Consider the following 19,299-nt stretch of genomic DNA (forward strand, 5'->3'; position numbering starts at 1 on the left):
TTATCTCCAATATTTCTTTCCATTTGTATGATGTATTGTATTATTTGAACATTTTCAGGTGGATAATAAAAGAACTGATAAAAATTTACGTATACAGATGTTGGAATTGGTGCTGTGTTAGAAAGGCTGGGGGACAGCCAGGGCCTTGTAAAGTTTGGAAACATTTCTACAAAGTTTGCGAAGTTTGAAATTCATTCCAAAGTGATTATATGTGCAAATTGTTATTTTTAAAATTAGAGATGGATAAATATTTGTTAACCTAAACAGGAAATGGGGACAATGTAGGCACATGAAGATAAGGCATCAATTGTAATCTCAATGAACTGCCGAACAAACACTAAGTGGCTCAATGATGGTTCTTTATTGTTTTAAATTTTGCAGCATCAAGTCTCAGAAAACTGGGAATGGACACAAGGCTAGCAGGCATGTAGAGGTGGTATTGTATGGTTTAGCATGTTGCAGACTGATATTTTTCACTGCTGCTATTTCTCCCATCACATCCAGTCCATATCCCATACAGCAAAAAAATGTTACCCTTTATCCTTAGCATGAACATCTGCACCATTTTGAAGTAACAGCTGTACGATGTTAAGACGGTTATATCCTGCTGCCAAATGCAGTGGTGTTGACTGTAGAGAGAATAAAAGTAGAAGCATTATGGTCTTTAACAGCTAACTGTGATATTTTTTCTTGCCACAAGCAAATCTGACATTGGGTACAAGCCTATCACACTGGATCAAAATCCTACAGAACAATGAAATATATTACCAACCTTTAGTTCATTATTTGCAGAAATGCAGTTTTTGAGATGTCAACTTGTCTTGTCCCAATCATTTTTGCTTGATCCAGCACACTACCTGAACTTTTCAAAATAACCACACATATCTTGTGGCTCCAGGGAATGAATCAACTTAGAGACAGGACAAGTTACAACCAACTGCAAGCATTTGGCAGGAAATCCTGAGGACCTATTCCCTCTCTTTTCCCCCCCACATATTGAGCTTTATTGTTTTTACAATATTTTTGATTATTAGCAATGCCTCAAGAATGTTCAACTAGATTTATTAATTTTAAAAATCTTAAATTGCTAAAAACTGGACATACCTTTCTACCATCACTAGCATGGCAGTTTACATTCAATGGTGTAAGTAGGGTCATCAACCTTTCTTCATTTCCATTCCTATAAACAAAGTTTTCAGTTACAAAATTTTCTATGATATTTAAATTAATAGATTTTCATAAATACACAAGCTTTATCATGCAGATTTGCTATTATCACATTTGAAAATGGACAGCTATTTTACTTCTCACAGGCCCAAATATTAGTTACTTTTACTTCAGTGTCTAATATTTGTCTGTTTATTTGAACTACTATATTCTGTACATAGTTTTACAAAAGTGTTAATAAACTTTATCACAAGAAACACAAATATGCAACTTCACTGTTCATTGACATAGTCCCCTGATGACACCATGTGGTGAAGTACAATTATAGCATCATTTTTGTGCAGTTTTTCACTTTGATGAGGTGCTCAAGGTATTAAAATAATTAAAATGTATGCAGTAAAAATACTATATTATAATAGCTGCATCAGCTTCACAGCTTTAGACTTTGAAATATATGGAATTCAAGTTAGTTATTAAACTATTAGTCATCGTCAATTTAGTCAAACAGGGAGAGTGAGTAAATAAAAGAGCATTTATATATTAAAAGAGCCAAAATGGTGTCCTAACTCTATGTTCAGCATCACATTACAGTTTAATGGTAACACTGAGGATTATGATTAAACATCTGAAATGTTTCTTTACAAGCAATGCCCACTTTTTAAAAAAAATTTTTGTTCGCCATCTTTGGGGAATCAATGATAATCTCCAGCATACGATGATCATTAATTTACAAAGATCAAAGCAAAAATTAGACATGAACTAACGCCATTTAAAAAAAACTTTTCTCATATTTTTATAATGACAGGATGATATAATGCCTCATGCCCAGACATTTTCACCCATAATCAACTTGTTTTTCCAAGCAACTTTATATCATTCAATTTAATTATACACTGACCTGCATTCACAAGGTATTAATTGCATTATATTCTGCAAAATTTAAGGAATTTAATGATAATGAGTTTATTTTCATGTGTACTGTATAATGCACTGAAATTCTTACATGCCACTTTATATTAAAAAATCTAAAAACTACAATTGTATACTTGAATTGAAAAAAAATACACAAGTAGTCACAGTTAAACCTGATACACAAAAAAAAATTAAAATTAAAAAAAAAAATCAACTTTGCAATGGCTTCTGTGGATCCAAAGCAATCCTTGATTAGTGCAACAGTGGAAGTCCAGCTAAAATTACACTCTTATTGTAATACCAAGCTCCAGATAAAATTAGTATCTTACAACAATGCAGTTAAGCATATCTATTGACGACTGTACAATTCCGTTGTATTGTTATTATTCATGAAGGTAATTCACTGGTTAAATGCTGCACTCTTCCATTTTGCATATCCATGGTTGGATGTATGATGTGGAATCCAAAGTTTAAACAGATGAATATTCTGGGAGGCTTCCAGAATTTAGCAGTCCCTTTCAATTGATGCAAGATCTTTAATTTTATAACAGAATGGCTCTAAATAAATATTAACCTTTATAACATCTAATTCCATCTTTTCTGTTTTGATCCTTTATGGTATGGTCCAGAACTAAGTAACTACTCTTGTCTGATCAAAGCAAACTTCAATATAAATGTAACAATTCCTTGTCAACAAGTGTATGTGAAAACAAAAAAAAACCCGACCAATTCCCATTGATAAATCAAAGAGAAAAACCAATAACTCTGCCCATACCTTGCAGTGTCTAGTAGTTCATCTTTTTTATATTCACCTGTAAAATGAGTTTAATTAGCTGAGTGTTAGTACAATGCTCACATGATGAATACTTTTGGGATAGGTATTACAAGTTATCCAGGCTTCTAGATAACCCAGGTTAACCAAATCTGGTAGCATTTCATTTCAGATTTTAAATTCAACATAGCATTGCAAAAAAAAATGTGAATTTTGTTTTTATGATTTATTTACCATTACAATAATATCTATAAATGCAGGTTAGACAACACAATATATTTGTCATTTTCTGGATATTCTTGGGGCACAGCTAAATCTAGACTTCAAATATTAACTGGGAAATATGCAAGAGCAACTCAGCAAAACATTCACTTCTCCCACATAATTTCACTCAGCATGCCAGAATACTTTTCTCCCCCACTTCAATTCACATGCTGCAGAAAATCCATTAAATTTAGCTCACCTGTCAATAATGTTTTAGCAGATGGGTCTGCTAGGTCTAACGCTGTTCTTCCATCTGTATTTCGTACATGATGGTCAGCTCCATGTTGGAGCAAAACTGCAACAAAAACATTAAGGCATGAAAATGAGATGCATATTAAATAGAAAAATATTAGTTTTGGTAATAACTCATTTCATATTAAAATTAAAAGGAATCATATCACTCATTTCAAAATTTATTGAAAATGCTGATGGCAACAAAGGCAAGCAACATTTTGACAGGAGCATTCAATGTTAATGCTTGTGACAGTATTGCCGACATAATAATTGTGATAACACAAAAAATTTGTTACCCAAGTAGATGACTGAAATCCTCCTATATACATCAACATTATAGAAGTATAGATGCAACTGTGAGAGCGTTGCCAAAATAAATCTGATCAGCACTGAACACATCTCCTTCCAACATACAGCTCCTTTCAAAATAACATTTTAAACATTTCATATTGTCACCAGGAATATTTCAGATTTAAAACAACATTGAAAAAGCCACATAGATTTTATACGTGTTATTAAAAGTCATCTATCCCTCATCCGTATTTACTCTGAAAAAGTCATAACCAAGCAATTTCAGACAGAAATTCAATCAAACCGGTGTTGAATTGGAGACAAGGTCTGCAGATTACATCCTCCCACCCCCCACCAAAAAAAAACAGTAAACCATTGTTAACAAGAAGCCAAACTCATGGCCACTTTTATTGATTTTCAAATCTTCATAACAATTGCAAAAAATTCAAGTCTGACTGCCATTGCAAAATAATGATTTATAAGACATCTTTGGATTTCTTGTCTATTTAGCAGCCATGACAGAATTATACACCTAAATAATAGATGATTTCAAACAGACACTCTCAATGCAACATGAAATATATACAGTACAACTCTGATTATCTGAAATTGGATCTCTGTAATCCTCATTTATCTGAGATTTTTTCAGAGCTGAACTGACCAGGGACCTCGAGCCCCTGGCAGCAGCACAGTGGACCCTCGGGCTCCCGACACAAGCAGGGCCTCAGTGGGGAAGTGCCAGTGATCGGCAGAGGCCAACATTTTTTTTTGGAGAGAATTAAACTTTATTTTAATGCTTAATAAGCTTTACCATGTTGTTTGTTGTCTAAATACTATTAGAAGAAATTTGTTGTTGCTACTGTGCTGTTTTTTTTAAAAATGACTGGTTCTCCAAAAAACCTTTTATCTGAAATGGGCTCGGTCCTGACCATTTTAGATAATCAGAGTTGTACTGTATTAATAATTTGCACTCAAGATCAATAAATTTCTGAGAAAATAGACATTGGAGAAATGCTACATTGGCAGAAATACTCTCACAGACAAGGTGAACTGATTGATTTGTTTGTGTTGATAAATGCAATCAGAAGGCTTCATCCATGAAAACATTTACTGAAGTTGTCAGGAATGAAGTCCTGCTACTGTCAATCACTAGACTCTTATCAGCCCAAAGCACTGAAATGTGAAACTAGTTCAAAACCTCATGTGCAGCAGGGGCTCAATTGATTTAACCAAGTCAAATAAGTAGAATGGAAAAGCCCCACGCATCAAACACACTGGGAACTCTGCCAGCCAAAGCTCCAGGCCTCATTTTGCCATGTCTCCATCACTGCCATTAAAAGTATGGAAAGCATTAAGCCAAACACTTTAAAGAAATACAACTTACCACATGCTTACCTTTCTTCCCTGAAGCCCTAAAACCTAGTCAAATTAACAAGCTATTAGAATCCAGGGTCTTTGTGATACACTTATTTTCAGCCATGGCTGAAAATAAGTTTAATATTTAAACACACCACTCCTAAATATATCAAATTGTTTAAAGCATGTTTTCTTAAATTTTAAATTACACACTTAGAACAAAAATGTAAAATTATTTTGCATGCTACTTGTGTCCAAACAAATATGAACACATTGGAAGCACATTTAAATATGCATCAAAAGTTGATAGGAATAGAATAAACTAACAAAATATTACTTAAGCTTTCCATATTTTCATTCTCTTTCAAAGTATTTAAATGCATCTTTGACTGGGGAGGGAGAGAGAGGTCTCTTTTCTAAAAACTCAGCATGAAAAACGCCATGGACTATACTGTTGGAATCAGCCTTAAGCTTTAATGTGGAAAAACTGATACTAATTGTGGATCAAACTGGAAATGAAAATTGGATAGACCTTAGCCTCAGGCAGGACTTCCTAATACAGAATTATCACAAAAATACAAAGCATATGCTATCGCAATAAAAACTAAACTTTACCATACGAAACTGTCATCTCTGACATCTGCACATGCAGTTAAGGTGTGAAATTTCAAGACTTCTCTCAGAACTTGATCTTTTGCTGCTCTTTACACAGTACTAATCAATACAGAATCAATCATTACACAGAATTTTCACACTATTAGTGGAATGACAGCTGAAAATGTTAAATCTTGTTGATGAGATTTTATTTAATGGCTATAATTATTATTGAATATTTAGTTGACCCTAATATGTGGAGTGCCATTCCTTCTACTCTATGCTAAAATTCTATTCAGTTGGTTTTTTTTTAAAAAGAATGTTTGTTTATATTTTAGCTTGTACCTTAATCCCATGTGTATGTCCCAATCTTTATTTCGCTTTCTGTAAGAGAGTAAAAAGTTAATTATAATCTGTGGCCTTTACTTCCTGGTTTTTTTAATTGAGAGCATTCTTCATTCCAATTAGCTGTTCAGCCTTGTTGATGATATTGTGGTTGGACATCATAGATCCCATGAGAAGATGTCAAATCAAAAGGCAGATCAGAATATGAGAAATGAATGCCACAAACCCCTATAAACTCACAGATAGCATTTTTATTTTGACATAAGCAGCAAGCACTACTTTTACATGCAGATTGTAATTCCCAAACAACCACTGATAATTTAATTCCTTGAAATTATAGGTCAATTGATTGACAGTAAAAGACATACATCAAGTATCAAGATGAATCTTCAAACTTTCAGTTGTAACAAGACATCAAAAATATCAAATATTCACAGCTGTCCAAGTGCTGAGATTAATGTGCATGACATCTCTGGATTCTCCTCCCATATATACAAGATAGGCAATATATTCTAACACTTGGTTTTGACTTGCTAGTAGTTTATGGAGATGCAAGTACTCCGACAGCCTTCAAGGATGCTGTGAAAAGTTAAAGTAGCCATGTTTCAAGATTAGATAAGCAAGCTCCTCAACTCATCCTCCCACTATGTGCTGTGACTGCACGCTGGAGAAAATCATTAAATCACACAGAGCAACGTTTTGAGCTTGAACCCTTCATTGAGGTATGAGCAAAATGGTGAATAAAATGGTGGGTGCAGGGGGGGGTGGGGAAAGAGGGGTCCCAGGTCCACAGACAAGAAATCATAGGTGGTTAAAGGTGGGCACAGGAGAAAAAAGTTAAGTGATGGGGAAGGGATAGCTCTCTGAATGGAGAGAGGAGGGTGTGGAGAGGTGGAGGAAAGAAGACGAAGGAATGAGGAAGAGAGAGACAGGAGCATCTTAACAGAAACCAGGGAAATAGAGCTTAATGTCATCCGGTTGGAAAATGCCTTGACAAAATATTAGGTTTTGCTTTTCCAGTTTAAGAGTGGCCTTGGTCTGGCAGTGCACGAAGCCATTGACAAATGTCACGAGCCCAAAGGACCCCAAGACCCAGCAGCAATAGATATTCACCACGACAAATGGTTACTTAAACAAAAGTTGTTTTTAATTATCTGTAAACATGAACACAGAATCAAACTTATCTCTATTAACTTAACTAAACCCAACTTAATTCTAAGCGCACGTACATGTGATGTGTGTATAAATGTAAGAAAAGTTATTTGGTTCACAGTTCAATCTCACTTCTCATTCTTCCAAGTTCTCTCCCATTGCAGGCAATTCTTATACTGTGCACAGAATTTAACAGGTATAAAGTTCACCAGGCTTTGGTGCTCGAGAGGTAAATGTTTACCACTTAGGAAGGCTCTCTCTCGTAGGGTTTGCAGAGAGATTTGTTGTTCCAGGATTTCCACAACTGAGGTACCACCATTAATCACCTCAATGTCTTGCTGATGAAATGCCCCATCAGGGTTCTCCAGATGATAACCTCTTTCTTTCAGGCTATCATAATTCCTTTCTGTTCCTCTTATTCCAAGAGAAACATCAGACAGATAGCACTTACAGCCATTCGCTGCTCTGGAGCTTTGTTTCAATTCCAACAAGCTTCCTGCTTGCTTCAGCTGTGACTGTTCAGTCTCTCTCCATCTTGCAACTGCTCGAAAGCTCATGTGACTCTCTCACTTGCAAACCCCCCTCCCCCACCTTCTCCAGCAAACAATAGAAGTTAGTCTTTTGCTCCCATCTATTGTCTTAGATGAACAAGAATCCAGGAGTGACCTTTCTGTGCACACTTTGTAGATACTTGCAAACAGCCAGAATGTCTCCAGTCAATTCATTTGATGACATCTAGCATCTACTTGTGAAATGTGCATAGCATTCTCCATAGTTTCTGTGAAGTTCAGCAAATATGAATTCTTCAGTATTTCAAATAAGATCTGTTTTAAAATGTGTGTATGCATGTAACCTACTCTAATTTTACCAATTATCTCCCAAATATATATTCCATTACACAGACTATGAGTATGGGAGTTGTGTGCAGAATTGAGATGGTTGGCTACTGGGAGATCCCTGACTGTTAAGAGCTACAGGTGTGTTGTCTATTGTTGTTGGTTTGGCTGCGGGTGTTGGCGGTGTCCTGGGTTCCGGAGGCTGTATGCATTCGGTTTCTTCCAGTGCACACGCGCTATTCTCTTCAGTGGTTGGCACATGCGCTGGGGTTTCGCGGAGTTTTGAAGTAGTTAGCCCGTGTTGACTGGTATGGTAAGATAGAGGAGTATGGCTCCAATATTTTCTGTTGAATGTTAGTCATTATCAAATATGATAGACATTACTGCATTACCATAGACGTTGTGAGTCATTTTGTGTTCATTAATAAACCATTTAAAACACATCTAAACTTCACTATAAATTTGTTGTAATGCATCACAGTTGACAGCCTACTTTGCCTCCGAGCAGCCCATTTAAAGATTGCAGTTGCTCCATTTTAGTCAACAGAAAATAGCCGCAACTACAACAAAACTGCATGGATCACTTGAATCTCAAAGTTTTGGATGGAATGGCTATTGTTGGAACATTTGGACTGTTAACACTCTTCGGTTTGGAGCAATACTGAAAACAATACGGTGGCCATGTTTGGAAATGCCAAGCGCAGGCCGCTAACAGCAATCCACCTCCATCGATCTGAGCATCGGCCACAGAGGGGTCCAGGGCTTCTAATCCTAGAGCAGAACGTCCTATATACACGCTGGTAGTTATTTGTTGAGAATAACAGCGATATTATTGACTGCTGCTGTGGTGGAAACTTTTTTTTCCCACAAGTTTGAACACAGTTTGGATGTACTGATGCTTGCCCATTGGGGACTGTTGATTTTGGGCTTGTGTTGTGCATGCTTAGAGCTTGAGCTTGGCAGACTGATGGGAGAGATACGTGAAAATTAGGTGCCGCCGCTGCTGCCAGCATCACCGCTGAGGTACGAAGTATCACAGACTTGCGGGTCAAAGATCTCAAATCAAAACTGAAGCAGCGGAACCTAGATACAAGTGGTGTCAAAAGTATTCTCATTGCTAGGCCGAAACAAGTAATAGAAGAGGTGACTTTGGTGGATGGGAATGAAGACTCTGTAAAAGCACTGCAGAAGACATCAATTGAATTTAAAGTCAGAAACTTGGAAATGGCTGAAGGTGTGTCACAAAATGGTGAAGAGGATGAAAATGCAAAGAATGTGCAATTCAAACTGGAGAAAGAGTCAAGTATTAAGGCAACATCTGACATGCCAGATGAAATACAAATGTTGGAAGGAGGAGAAACAAACAAGCAGGCTCCAGAGTTGCCAGTCTGCACATATAAAGGCTGAGGCTGAAGAGGCTGCTCTTGAGGTAAGACAAGAATTGTACAACAATCAACAAAAATTGCTTCAGGATAAATATGCCTTGGAAGAGCAGTTGGAGCTGGAAGCAAACATTGCTGCTACTATGGCCAAAATGAAGGTACTCGAAGCCTCAAAGGGATCCGGTGTTCGAAATAACTTATCTGAAGTGTCTGATGGTATGGAGTCATATTTTGAGAAAGGACAACAGGAAAAGAAAACAGTTACAAGACATGGAAAAATCCTCCCAAAGCATTGTTACCGATCCACAAACACCAATAACAACTGCAGACAGAGCTGTAGCTCAAACACCAACAAACAACACTTTGACACAATTTTTCTGATTGAGACAGGGGGACTAAGACTCCAATATTTTTGGGGTAGTCTGTATAAAGTATGATTGTGACCACCATGACCCACCTCTTGATGAACACAGACAGCCAAAACCTATTTAATTTTCTTTTAGTAAAGCAATTTTTCTCACTACGTGCCCTCTTTTCCAATGCGTTTTGCAGGGGAAGGGAGTAGTTAGTTCACATTTACCGGGATGATGGGATAGAGACAGGAGGGCTCTAATATTTTCTATTGAATGTTATCGTTAGCACATTACCACAGTAGTTATCACATACGATAGCCATTACCAGAGATGTTACGAGTCCTTTTGTGTTCATGAATAAACAATTTAAAACACATCTGGACTTCACTTTGAATTTGTTCTAATGTATTGCAGTTAAGAGCCTAGTTAGCCGCCAAATAGTCTATTTATGGATAGTAAAAATCACTACATTGACAATACTGCAGAGTGAATATGCTCAGCGAAATGATTCCCCAATCTGCATCCAGTCTCTCCAATGATGCAGTCAATGACCCCTGCAGATTTGTTGGCTATTTGCAGCAATTTGCAGATTTGTTGGCTATTTGCAGCAATTTGCAGATTTGTTGGCTATTTGCAGCAATTTGCAGATTTGTTGGCTATTTGCAGCAATTTGTAGATTTGTTGGGTATTTACACAAGCAAGTTCCTCAACTCATCCTCTCACTACATTGACAACTACACTGGTGCTATCTAGGCACCCACTATGAAGTCGTTAACTTTATCCACTTTACTACTAACTTTCACCCTGACCTCAAATGATCCATCTCTGGCTACATTTTCTCCTTTTTTGATCTCTGACTCCATCTCAGGAGACAAACTTTCTATAGACATTTTCTACAAACCCAAGAACTCCCACAATTTCCTTGACTTCACCTCTTCACACACTGTTCTCTCTAAGGATTCTATTCCTTTCTCTCAGTTCCTCCTCCTCTAAAGCATCTAGTCCCAGGATAAGGTGTTCAGTACTCAATTATCCAAGATGTCCTTTTAAAAAGAAATGTGGAATCCCCTCTATCACCATCAACTCAGCACATATCCTCATCTCCATTTCCACACATATGCCCTGGTTCCCTCTGCCCCAAAACACAAGGTTAGGATTCTCCTCGTCCTCACTGACTATCCCATCAGCCTCTGCATCCAATACATTATTCTCTGCCATTTCCATCACCTACATAATAATCTCACAACCAGATGCATCTTCTGCTCTCCTCCCATAACCTTCCATATGGACTGCTCACTCCTTCCTGCTAATCATCCTCATGGAACCTACCCCTGTGCCTGCAGGAATTGCCACACTCTAGTCCCCACCTCCTCCCTCAACACCATCAGGGCTCAAAACAGTCCTAAGCTAAACAAAATGTGAATCTGTGGGGGTCACCTGGTAATGCCGTTGAGGCCTTCTCTGCATCAGAAAGACTGGACAGAAACTGGCTGATAGCTTCATTGAGCACCTTTGCCCTGACTGCAGCAATGGCAGGGATCTCCCAGTGGCCAACAATTTTAATTTTGTCCCCCAATCCTGAGCTGACATGTCTATATATGGCATTCCCTTGTCAAATCAAAGTCGCATTTAAATTGGAGGAGCAACATCTCATATTCCATGCTGGCACTCTCCAACGTATGTCATTAATATTGACTTCTATAGTTTTCATTAGGCCACTCCCTGTTTCCATCTCTTCCTCTTCTCACTGCTTTCCTCTAGTTCTCCAACCTCTTCCTGCTCCATTCAGAGCTTGGTAACTCAGAGATAGATAAGGATCTGAACCATTGTCTTGTGCTTTCTTGAGTAGCTGTTTATGTGAACTCCTTTCTCTGCTTTACTGTTTGACTGGGATGTAGAGGACTTGAAGTCAAAAATCATACTCTTCTGCAAAGTTCTGGAATTCTCTACAACTATAGCATGGTCCATTGTCACCGTAGATGATATCTTGAAAAGATCGACCTCAGAAAAGCACTGCTTTCCAACATGTCTATCTCAGAATAGTTTGATAGACAGTCAATACCAGCAGGTGATTCCTTCCATCCAGGTGGAACAAACCAGTCCTAATTTTCTGCCATGGCTCCTCTGGCAAGTCATTTATGGTCATGGATTCCTTTGGCTGCTTTGCATCTGCTTGAGACTATTCCATCGATGTCAGGATTTATCCCTGGCCAATAGACAGCAGTTCTGGCCCTCCTCTTCCATTTATCCATTCTATGGTGCCCCTCATGCAGCCTTTCAGCATCTCTTGCTGGAGTGATTGAGGAATGATAATTCTGCTCAGTCTGAGTAGAAGTCCATTGACAATGCTCTGTTCAGATATTGGAGTATTGATGACATCAACCTCTAGGCTAATCTTCATTCAGATTCTTAGATGATCTTCTGTAGAGCTATGTCCTTTTTTGTTTCAGTGCAATCTGCTTGGATTTCCTATCAGATATGGGAAGAGATTCAGTGATTGGATTCACTTGGAGATTCACATTCGTCTCTGTGGAACTTATTATGTACTTCACTCTGCATCATTGCCCTGGACAGCGCATCAGCCAGCACATCAAGTTTCCCTGGTGTGTATACCAGTTCAAAGTCATAACATTGTTGCTTTGTCACCAGTCTTTCGATTCATGACGACATGTCACAGAATTCTCTTGATTTATGGCTATTAATGGCTTGTGTTCCATCCCTGCCACATGTGTTGTTAAGACCATACATAATGCTGTGGAATTTCTTGAGTCCATAGACCAGATCTATGCACTCTTTATCTGCGCCTATCGTCATTCAGATATGGTCATCATCCTTGAAGTGCATGCAATTGACCTTCAATCTTCTCCCACAGCCTGAAGTAGTACGGCACCTATTCTATCTTTTGAAGCATCCGTAGATATTTTAGTCTTTCTGGATGGTCAAAGAAAGTTAAAAGCAACGGTTCTGTAGTTGGTTCAGTCTTCAGTCGGCCCCATTCTTGCTTATGAATTCAATTGGACCACCTACCACATTTCTCATGTAATAACTCCCTCAGATACATTGTTTTGGAGGACAGGTTTGGTATGAAGTTACCAATGAAATTGATCATTCTCAGAATGCACTTTTTGTCTGTGGGTCTAGGCATCTCTGGAATTGCTTTCACCTTGCTCCTGTCTGGCTCCACACCTGCCTATGACAGCTCATCTGCCAGAAAGGTGATTTTCTTTACATTAAACTGACATTTTGCTCTGTTTAGCTTTAATCCATTCTTCTGGATGTGCTGTTGCATTTTGATGAGCCTTTCATTGTGTTGCTCCTGTGTGGATTCCTCATAGGATTATGTCATCCACATACCCATTTATACCTTCCATGATGTGCTCCATTGTCCTGTGGAACAGTTCAGGAGCTGAGGAAATTCTAAAAGGCATCCTTAAACAGGAGTATCAACCAAACAGTGTATTGAATGTACGGTATTTTGTGCTATCTTAATGCAGTTTTAATTGCCAGAATCACTGGGATGCATCCAATTTGGTGAAAAACTTTGCACCAGCCATCACACTTGTAATTTCATCCCTGGTTGGAATCTGATGTTCCCGCTTTATTCATGCACGTGCATAGGTCACAGTTCTTTTTGACACACACCATTGAATTCACCCATTCTGTGGGCTCCTCCACTTTCTTTATGATTCCCAGTGATATCATTCAGTCGCGTTCCTGCTTAATGGTGCTGGAGCCCATCTTGGGGCATGTACTGTGGCTGAGCGTCCTCCTTTAACTATCTTATAGATTAATAGTAGAACACTAAACCCCTTGAAGATGTCTGGAAATTGATCCAGTAATTCCTCCATGCTGCTCTGTGCATTGACGCTATTGTCAACAAGCAGTGAGTCTTATCTGTCTGCAATTACTACAAACATGAGGTGGCGCTCTTTACCTTTAACCTCGAGTGTCCATGTGCCTTTCATGTAAATGTGCTGTCCTTTGTAGGCCTTGAGCTTAACAGAATTTGAATGGATGTGTGGCTTTATCTTCATTGACCTGATGTCACATTCGTAGATCAAATTAGCCTTTGCCTAGTGTCCGGCTTGAAAGGAATATTCACGTCATTTGCATGCAATGGCACCATCTACTTGTCCTGCTCAACTCTTGGCTGTTCAGTGTGTTGGTTTGAAAGCTTCCTGCACTATCATGCCCATGGAGAATGCATCACTGAGGGCAGTTTCTTTTATAGTGTTTTGTTTTCCTTTGGAAAAAACATTGCTTTGCATTGTGATTTTGTCCTTTGTACTCAACTTTATCTCCAACATCGAAGTACTCGAGATGGCAGAGGCCGACAGCATCGAATCCACGCTGTTGAAGATCAAACGGAGCTGGGTAGGTCACGTCTCCAGAATGGAGGACCATCGCCTTCCCAAGATCGTGTTATATGGCGAGCTCTCCACTGGCCACCGAGACAGAGGTGCACCAAAGAAGAGGTACAAGGACTGCCTAAAGAAATCTCTTGGTGCCTGTCACATTGACCACCGCCAGTGGGCTGATATCGCCTCAAAATGTGCATCTTGGCACCTCACAGTTCGGCAGGCAGCAACCTCCTTTGAAGAAGACCGCAGAGCCCACCTCACTGACAAAAGACAAAGGAGGAAAAACCCAACCCCAACCATCCAATTTTCCCTTGCAACCGCTGCAACCGTGTCTGCCTGTCCCGCATCGGACTTGTCAGCCACAAACGAGCCTGCAGCTGACGTGGACATTACCCCTCCATAAATCTTCGTCCGTGAAGCCAAGCCAAAGAAAAGAATTAAACTTTTCCATAGACTGGGCATTGTTCTGGTGCATGTTGAGTGCCACATCATTTACAACTGAATGTCTTTTTGTTGTTTCCCTTGTCCCATTCTTTGTTCATGTGTGCATTCAGACACTGTGGCTACGGGTGTGCCATTGTTTCCTTGCCCTTTTACCAAAATTTTTCATGTGCTGCAGAGATTATTCACTGGCATGGCACATCTTCACAGCTCCAACTAAGGTAAGCTCTATCTCTTGTAGCAACCCCTCACTTTCTTGTCAATAATTCTGAACAATTTGATTATGGATTGTTGAATCTTGCAGCAATTCAAACTTGTACATTCTTGCTTTCAATTTCAAGTCCTTTAAAAAAGTATCAAAGCTCTCTGCCAGCTGCTGCGTGAGCGAGTGAAACACATACCACTCAAACATTTCATTGTTTCTTTGGTGAGCAGTGTCCATCAAACTTCGATAACCTTGTCGAACTTGCCCTGGTCATCTGCCTCAGCAAAAACAAATGTGTTGGAAAAACCTCTAGTGTCCAAGGTCCCGCCATGGTAAGTAGCAGTGCAATCTTCCATGCATCCTGTTTGTTATCAAGTCCAATGACTTTCAGACACAGCAGGAGTTGCTGTTTGAACAACTGCCACTCGTGGTCGACATTTCCTGCCCAATTCACAATGTCAGGAGCTTCATACTTTCCATGTCTCCTCTTGATACCCCACTCCTGATACCATATGATGTTTCTTCTATTACGATAAAGAAATGTGGGTTCTTTTGTATTACTTATATTTTATTATCAACTAACGACCACTAGACATAAATTTTGTCCATTCAACCTGAAGTGGGACCATCCGACTCCTATGCCCTCTAGTGGTCAGTAGGATCAACTTTCAGCCAGCATTTGCCTCCTTTTTTTCAAATGCCATCAAGGGCAAAGTGAAGTCATTTTCTTCACTAATTTCAGACCTTCTGGTGATAATACTTAGATATTACTGTTCAAAACCAAATTCCAGGATTTAGTCCAGCATCAATGAAGGAACAAATACAATTCTAAATCAGAATGGTTTGTTACTTGTGTAGATGGCACTTTCCAAGTTCCAGTATTTCCCAATTTCAAATTGTGTCAAGGAAACTGGAGCGATATTCCGAATTACTATCTTATTTAATCCAAAAAACTGAACTTTGTAGATGCAGCTGTAAGTAGATTTAATTTGTTGATAAAATGGATAAACATTTTACAATAACTTCGCGTTGAGATTTTCCTAACAACAAAGCATACTGTATAATGATATTCAACTTTAAACAGATGTAAGAAATAGACAAAATTAAGACAAGATGAATGAAGAAGAATTCAAAGTATTTCGAGCTTAAGTCCCCTTCATGATTCTTTTAAAGAATGAGATACAAGCTCTTGGTCCACTGAAATATTACTACACATTATGTCAGTCACTATGGAAACATACAAACAATACTTTTTCTTAAAGGGATAGGCACAAAATTAACTGCAAATCAAAAACAGAAGGATTTAATCATTACAACTTGGAATGGAAACTGGTGGTGCCAATTTTTTCCCCCCCATGCACCTCAAGTTCTTTCTTCCTCTTGATGGTACAGACAATGGGTTATGGATGTGTTCCAAGAATAACTGCAGTGTTTCTTAGACAGCATAGTCTATGTCTGTTGACGATGAGGCTTAGAGTAAATGGAGGGGTAAAAAAAAACCAAATCAAATGGGCTGCTTTTGTCTGATGCCAAATTTCTTGGTCAGTGGAAATATTGCATAAACTGACTTGTGCCTTTTGGTATTATGTTGTCAGTAATTCAGAAAAAGCCAAATTCTGAGATACTTGTAAACAAATTATTTGTGGCTGGCCCAACTCCTGACCTCATGAACTCTGGAGAAGGAGGATAGGACACTAGTGCCACAATATCAAGGACAGGTAATTAGACTCAAAGATCAATGTTTACTCAATTTGTAGCTCAAATGTTACTTGCTGCTTGTCAGCAAATGACTCATTGTTATCTCAATCTTGCAGCATGCAGGCATGAACAAATTTATTTTAAGTTGCAAATATTACATTATGCAATTATCAATAAATATACCTTGTGCTGGTTCACTATCTACCAAAGAATCAATTCAGTATTATGCAATTGGCTCAGTCAACCATCCAGAGACATCCAACCATTGCTTAAAATTAAGATGGTAATGAGATGTTCTTGCACAGGGTTGATGGGATATTATGAAATTATGGGGTGTAGAGTCACATTAAAGCCTTTTTTTTGGATGTAAACTACTGTGTTACCAGCTGGGATAGGTTCTTGCTAGTGGGACAGAATAAGATGGGAATCTGGCATTTTGCCTGTACAATTCTCCGAGCAGAAATGGAATTTAGATACCAATCTTAGAGACCAAATAAAAGTTAGAGTTTCCCTGTCTGAATCTAATGCTTTTAAGTTTATGCTAAATGGTCTATGCATTTATTTTTGCTCTTTCAATCTGACATTAACAATGAAATTATCTGGGTTTCTGGGAGAGTTTTTTTTTACCTCTCACTTCCAAGAATCAAAATTTAACAGGATATAAAATCCACATCTTCTAATGCAGGATCTGGATTATGGACCTGGTAATTTAATTATTGCTTCATCACAAAATAAAAGGTATTTTCTTTAATATCTAGAAGTCTGTGGTATAACGAAATAAAAAGCTGCATCAAGAAGGAATGGCTAGATCACTTGTAAAGTGTCACGAGTTGTTTGAGTCCCAAATCTTCAGGAAAATGTACGACTTTGGAGAAAAGCAGTATAGTTATCAAAATGATACTTAACCACCAAGAATTAAGTTGGAGGGAGTGATAACAGCACACAGTTGGAAGAGCCAATTCATCACAAGGAAGGAACTCTGTTTTACACACATTTCTATGAACAAATTCATTTATGCATTACAAGATAAATCTGGGACATAAAATCATGAGATTAAAAAAAAAATCAAAACTGCACAAAGCACAGGAGAAAATATCAAAGCTCATAGTTCAAAAGTGAAATCACTGGTACTGCGTCCAAGGGCAACACCTCTTTTGCATCAAATTCCTCTCTGCCCAATTTTGTAAAACAATGTTTAAGCAATACACATTTAAAGCAACAATTAAACAGGTACAACAGTAGTGGTACAGTAGGGAAATTATTAACTTTTAATCTAGAATCCCCCACACCTAACATTTTACTGAATTCACATTTAATACTATCAACTGTGAAATTAGTATTCATTTAATAATCTGCCCATTCTGCAGCAGCATCTTAGCCAAAGGTTTGTGTGTGAACTCAACATATGCACAAAGTCCATCATAAAGCTACCCACTGAGTTGTAGTGCAAGTTAAGTGCATTTACGTTAAATAAATTCCAGTTCCCTTTTGTACTTTGTAGAGTGGGAATGGTAGGGTTCATATGCCCACATCATTACAATGTTAGGCACATGTACAGAAAATAATCAAAAGGGCTAATGCAATATTGTCTTTAACATCTCAAAGTCTGAAATATAATGAGGTAAAAGCATGGCTACATCATGAGAAGAGTTACAAGTTGTTTGAGCACCATACCTTCGGGAAGATGTATTATTTTGAATGGGGGCTGTGGTTACCAGGATGATACTTCAACACTAAGAGTTAAACTGGAGGGAGAGATAACACAGGACAGCAGTGCCAGAGACCTAGATTCAATCCTTTCCTCGAATGCTGTCTGCATGGCATTTTTTTGTTCTACTTGTGACCATGTAGATTTCCTACCACATCCCAAAGATATGTAGGTTGGCAGCTTAATTGCTAATGCAAAACTAAATCAGGAAATTACAGGCCAATGAGGGGTTAAATTATTGGAGGGTATTCTGAGAGATCATATATACAAGCATTTGGATAGTCAGCATGGCTTTGTGAGTGGTAGGCAGCTTTTAATGAATCAGAATTTTTCGAGGAGGTTACCAAGAAAGTAGATGAAGGAAAGACTACGGATGCTGTTTTCATGGACTTTGACAAGGTCTATGACAAGATCCAGCATGGGAGGTTAGCTCAGAAGGTTCAGACGCTAGGTATCCATGGATAGGTCGTAAACTGGAAACAAAATTAGCTGAATGGGAGAAGAGAGAGTGGTAGTGGATGATTGCTTCTTAGACTGGAGGTCTGTGATTAGTCATTTGCTTCAGGGACCAGTGTTGTTTGTTGTCTTATATCAATGATCTGGATGATAATGTGGGAAATTGGATCAGCACGTCTGCTGATGACACCATGATTGGAGGTGTTGAGGACAGCGAGAAAGATTCTAAAAGCTTGCAGAAGGATCTGGACCAGCTGGAAAAATGGGCCAGAAAATGACAGATGGAGTTTAATACAGTCAAGTGTGAGGCAATGCATTTTAGAAGGACAAAGCAAGAAAGGACATACTCGGTAAATGGTAGGGGACTGAGGAGTGCAGAGGAACAAAGGGATCTGGGAATACAGATACACAATTCCCTGAATGTAGCATCACAGGAAGACAGGATTGTAAAGAAAGCCTTTGTCATCTTGGCCTTCATAAATCAAAGTACTGAGTACAGGAGTTGGGATGTTTTGGTGATGTTGTACAAGACATTTGAGAGGCCAAATTTGGAGAATTGTGTGCAGTTCTGGTCACTGAACTACAGGAAGGATATCAGTAAGATAGAAGGAGTGCAGAGAAGATTTATTGGGATCTTGCTGGTTCTTCAGGAGTTGAGTTACAGGGAAACATTAAACAGATTTGGAATTTATTCCTTGGAGAGTAGAAGAATGAGGCGAGATTTAATAAAGGTTTAAAAAATAATGAGGAATATAGGCAGTAAATGCAAGTA

General features: G+C 38.4%; 1 protein-coding gene across 10 annotated transcripts in view; it reads right to left on the minus strand.

Moving 5' to 3' along the window:
* Positions 1-19,299, minus strand: part of LOC138744427 (poly [ADP-ribose] polymerase tankyrase-2-like) — a 62,303-nt gene that overhangs the window by 35,831 nt on the left and 7,173 nt on the right. For 3 of the 10 annotated variants that reach the window (XM_069900577.1, XM_069900578.1, XM_069900576.1), the window contains exons 3-6: positions 3,315-3,410; positions 2,855-2,891; positions 1,105-1,180; positions 535-629 (exon numbers count right to left, since the gene is read on the minus strand). In XM_069900577.1, coding sequence (XP_069756678.1) covers positions 535-629; positions 1,105-1,180; positions 2,855-2,891; positions 3,315-3,410 — 304 coding nt within the window. Of the gene's footprint in view, positions 1-534; positions 630-1,104; positions 1,181-2,065; positions 2,094-2,854; positions 2,892-3,314; positions 3,411-5,024; positions 5,060-5,935; positions 5,975-19,299 lie in introns of those variants that run through there. The other 7 variants (XM_069900585.1, XM_069900581.1, XM_069900584.1 and 4 more) reach the window with 5 other exon arrangements.

The sequence above is a fragment of the Narcine bancroftii genome, chromosome 10 (genome assembly GCF_036971445.1).
Source record: "Narcine bancroftii isolate sNarBan1 chromosome 10, sNarBan1.hap1, whole genome shotgun sequence".
NCBI classification, from domain to species: Eukaryota; Metazoa; Chordata; class Chondrichthyes; order Torpediniformes; family Narcinidae; genus Narcine; species Narcine bancroftii.